Source organism: Trypanosoma grayi (genome assembly GCF_000691245.1).
Source record: "Trypanosoma grayi strain ANR4 Tgr_1174_V1, whole genome shotgun sequence".
In the NCBI taxonomy this organism is placed as follows: Eukaryota; Euglenozoa; class Kinetoplastea; order Trypanosomatida; family Trypanosomatidae; genus Trypanosoma; species Trypanosoma grayi.
In genome coordinates, this window is record NW_008826793.1 from 1 (window position 1) to 4,650 (window position 4,650).

Sequence of the window (4,650 nt, forward strand, 5' to 3'; positions counted from 1 at the left end):
GAGAGACGCTGACAAATATCAGATTGTAAGGGCGAGACGTAACGTACCACATGAAACGAGTGATCTGTGTTACTGCTGGCCGGTGCTGCTGGAGACGCCAGCTCCTTGGCGAGCCTGTCTAAAAGGTTACCAAGCGCTGCCTTGGTTTCAGTGCCACTACTCAACGCAGGGAAGGCCTGGTGCTCACTCTTGACAACATTGCTGTTGTAGAGCGCAGACTCACGAGTCAACTCGGCGTGGAGGCCTTTAAAAAATAGTAGTGCAGACCTCGATGGCGTCTGAAGAAGCTTTTCTTTCCGTGCAACCTCTAGATACATGCTGGCTCGATGTGGTGGAAGCTGTTGAATCATCTTCATGCATGTCTGAAGAATAGAGCAAAACCCAGACACCTCGGATCTCGTGAAATCAATTTTCGAGCCTTTTGTTTCATTACTCGCACGTCGTGCATTGTCTGCTTCATTCGCCTCCACCGTGACTTCTTTCACTTCCTTTCCGCTCATTGCGGCCAGTAGCTTTTCAGAAATGGAGGGTGAAAAAACTTTTTTCCCTCCCCATCGCTTCAGTGCTCGCATAACCTTTTCCCGAAGCGCCTCGTCCGTCGTTGCGTAGTTCAGAAACAGAGGTGGTGCAATACGCCAGAACTCCTCCAAAACTGCCGCGATATGTGCATCCTCCTGCTTCGTCGTCATGGCGTCTATGAGGCAGATAACTGGGAAAGAAGCTGCTACTTGACTACCCGTCAGTCGGTTGCCGATAGCCACTGCTATTCTCACCGGCTGCGTACCTTCACTGCACGCGTCCTGCAGCGCCGCCATTACCGCCGTGATCTGCTCCTTGGACTGCTTCTGAAGGGCGTCAAGCCTTGCTTGAAACGTATCCATCACGAAAGTCAGAAGGGGGATACTTCATGATAAAGAAAAGGCGAATGAAAAGGAAAGGAGGGAGTCTGGGGAAAGCCAGGAGAGCATGAGAGGAGGCACCTGAGTTTCATCAAGTTGGTCACAACTTGGAAACCAAGCACACACCCACACACACAAATACACACGCGGCCCAAACTGCACTCAAGCACGTACTCATGTCTCCCGACACACCCCTCTTCTCATCGCACAACTTGATTATTGGAGGATGCCTTTCAGTGGGCCAATGCGGGCGACTGAATCCACGGCCATCAGAGAGGTATAGAAACACGCCTCTCCTGATGCGCTGAATACCGCTGAAGTGCCCATTGCAACAAGTTCATGGAACTCATGCGTGGAAGTGGCGCGCCCGTAGCCGTCATCGACAATTCCGTCAGAAATGATGGCATCGGCTCCACTCACACAGACTATGGTCTTCATGCCACTGACTGTTCCATTGACATTTAGCCATAAAAGTTCTCCGACATCCTGCTCCACAGTAAACCACACAAAATGTCTTTTCCCACTTTCACTGTAAAAGATGGCTAATTCTCTTTTAGCTGCATTGACATTGTCTCCATCCACGATATCATTCGGTATATACTTTTCAGGATAGAGGCTCAACTGAGGATACTGCACACGGAACGTCACCACACCCGGAAGGGAGGGTTCCCGCACAGGAATGACAGCACCACCACGCTGAAACAACAGAAGCTGTGTAACGTTGACAGTGAATTGCGCCTCGCTGCCAGCAGCGTAGACGGCGAATGGAAGCTGTGAAGCGGCATGGGGAATCCACGGCCCGAGTTCCACTGGAAACGTTACAGAAAATGTTTGCCTGGCTCGCAGATCCCCGTCCTTTCCTATTACTGTTCTTGTCACTGGCACAAAGAAAAGCTCCGCCCCAATGCTGAATCCGCGCCACGGACCTTTTGTCTGTACATCTACCATACTCATCACAAAAGGAGCCGGCACCTTCATTGGTGAGGCATTGCGCTGGCGAAACTGGTGGAAAAACGTCAATGATCCCAGAGAAAAATAGTAGGGTCGAAGCGTTTCATGCAACAGTGTCAACTTCCCTACCTCCGACAAAAACATTTCAAAATCAGACGGGAAATGTAGTTTGACATACTCCAGGAGTGTGTATGGAATACATGTGAGAGGGCACATGGCTGCTAGCTGCACCCACCTCAGAGCAACATCGACACCGCCTTTCAGTGGACCACGAGGCTCTACCCCCACATTGATGTATCCCTTCCCCACTGATTTCTCAATTGAAGTCACCGCATCCTCCAGTCCGGAAAAAGAAAACGGATGGTTTCGTACCAGTGTGGCGAACGAAATGTCGGTTGGACCAAAAGGACGTAGCACCGTTTCCCGTGAAAGGGAGTCCACGGGAAGAAAAGAAGTGATGAAGTCAAAACCATTTCGTTCTCTCCCATAATCAAAGGTCTGGTAGTAGTAATCATTCGCGTAGAGCGCAGAATCCACGAACCCACCACGCCCGTGAACACCGCGTCCGAATGCAGATGAAAGCACCCCATCCATTGCTTCGTTCCACACGCCGTTGACGCCTGTCTGCAGCACCTGCTCGAGGCGACGGCGGTACCACCGCACCGCCTCCACATTGGTGAGATCCAGCAAGCCTCCGTCTTCTGTGCGAGTGGTCACATCATCGACAGCGTGCTTCCACTGCACACTGTCGTTGGTGTAGGTCAAAAGCAACATGGAATGTGCTTTGCAGCTCTCATATTCCGTCGTCCCTCGACGGACAAAGGAATCCACTGAAGTCACCACGCGAAGGTTCATCGCGTGAAGCTGTTCCACCAGGTGCTTGAATCTACGAGTATTGGACATATTTTGTGTGAAGAGTGTTGCTCCATGTTCAACAAAAACAACGCCTACAGGAATGCCCTGTTGCAGGAATTTCTGCACCACATCCACAGTTCTCCCTGCAGCAACAACATCGGCTGGAATGCGAACCCATACTCCATGCACCCACGAAGGATACGCAGCCACCGGAAGCTCCAAGGACCTTCTGATGTAAGATTCTATATTCTTCTGCAGCTCTTGATCTTCTTTTTCATCATCCATGCGCTGAAGCATGTGCCGCATTAGGAGTGCCGCCACCCATACAATGAAGAGACCACGGAGGACCTCCCCCTTTTTCCATCTTTGGGTACGGACCATTTGACTAACGTATCTCTCTCTCTCTCTCTCCTTTTTGGACGGTCGATGCGTTCCTGCTTCCAATGAAAGAGAGAAGCAATCGGTAGAGCGGAGGGGTAGGGAAGCACACCAGAAACATCGATAGCGAACACCAGCCGCCCGTCGGATCGATGCCAAGAGAAAAAAAGATGATGTATGTGACGCTGCGTTAGCGTTGGAAGAGGCATGAAAGTAAAAAGGACCAACATTGCCCCTATATCTCTCTCTTTTTTTCCTCTTCCCTTCGCACTCTGTGTTGCTCTGCCTTTACTGCTACTTCACAGGTGCCCCATTGCTGGGTGAAAAGATGTTCACTTCTGTTCCCTCATGCCCGAGCAAATCCCCCAGCGCCGTCTTGTACCGTTCCCTCGCCACCTCACCGCAGAGAACGTACACTTTTGTATTATTATTATTATTGCTGCTGCTGCTACTACTATTGCTCTTGCTCTCGTGGCTCCGATTTATTCCCATGGAGGCTATCGCCGCGCCAATGGCGTGCTCCGGCTCCAGAAAGCTCTGCACAACCACGTCGTCCACTGTCCACGACGGGCTACTAGCTCGGCGAAACACCTTGATGTCGCAGAGGGAACCTGAAAGTCCCTTTTCCACCAAGATCTTGCCAATCTGTGACACCTCCACACTCGTGGCATCCACGCACACAACGACAGGGGCGCGTTCAGGTGAGAGACGCACAGACACATTCACGTCCACGTCAAAGTGCTGCCGCACTNGGCATCCACGCACACAACGACAGGGGCGCGTTCAGGTGAGAGACGCACAGACACATTCACGTCCACGTCAAAGTGCTGCCGCACTTCTTCACGCTCGAGGAGCCGCATCCAATTCCCCTTCCCTGGGCACATGGAGGCCGGCAGCAGTGAGGCTATTAGGCCCACGTCGGTGTATACCGGCAGCTTCCCACGGCCCAGCAGCTGCAGCGCTCGCGTGATGGACTCCGCCTCTGGGGGCAGCGGCTCCTCCACGACGCGGTAAATTGGCGTGCCGTCCACCGCCGAGCGTGACACGTTCAAAATTTGCGGAAAGCGGCGCCGCACCCACCTACACATTGGCTCACCGAGGGAGACGCTACGCGGCGAAAAGCGCGCCTCAACCCCGACAATGCGTTTCAGAAGCTCCTTCTCCGTCACCCCCTCGCGCGGCATGTCCGCTGCGATGCCGCGCATTGTCTCTTCCCAGTTGCACGGGTACAGCGTGGTGCCACACACGTAGTGCACGTCGTTCACCTCCGGCAATGCCTCCCTCCACGAGTGAGGAAGCGGCGGCTTCCTCGTCTCCGTCTCTGTCTCTGTCGTCGCGGCTGCCTGCATACGCCCCCCAAGCTCCACTTCGACATCATCTAGAGAAATGCCAGAGGATGGGGCTCGCTCAATGATCTCGCGCAGAAGCACGGCCATCTGCCCCGCACATCTCGCCACGACGCACCGCCTCATCGGATCTCTCCTCGCCCACCCACAAGGTGCTCTACCTAGCCATTAAGGCAAAACAAGAGATCAAGGGGGGAAACCAAAGGAGGCAGAGAGGGAGA

At 53.2% G+C, this 4,650-nt stretch overlaps 3 protein-coding genes across 3 annotated transcripts; all 3 read right to left on the reverse strand.

Moving 5' to 3' along the window:
• On the reverse strand, window positions 1-881 carry DQ04_11741000 (hypothetical protein; the record flags this gene model as incomplete). The annotated part of the gene is made up of 1 exon (XM_009316598.1): window positions 1-881. A coding segment is annotated over one exon (881 nt), but the record flags the coding sequence as incomplete, so codon positions are not given.
• Window positions 882-1,115: 234 nt separating this feature from the next.
• On the reverse strand, window positions 1,116-3,086 carry DQ04_11741010 (glycosyl hydrolase, family 31 protein; the record flags this gene model as incomplete). Its single annotated transcript, XM_009316599.1, has 1 exon — window positions 1,116-3,086. The coding sequence occupies one exon, from the start codon at window positions 3,084-3,086 to the stop codon at window positions 1,116-1,118; it is 1,971 nt and encodes a 656-aa protein (XP_009314874.1).
• Window positions 3,087-3,805: 719 nt separating this feature from the next.
• Window positions 3,806-4,555, reverse strand: DQ04_11741020 (hypothetical protein; the record flags this gene model as incomplete). Its single annotated transcript, XM_009316600.1, has 1 exon — window positions 3,806-4,555. One exon carries the CDS (start codon window positions 4,553-4,555, stop codon window positions 3,806-3,808), a length of 750 nt encoding a protein of 249 aa, XP_009314875.1.
• Between the last annotated feature and the right edge of the window lie 95 nt (window positions 4,556-4,650).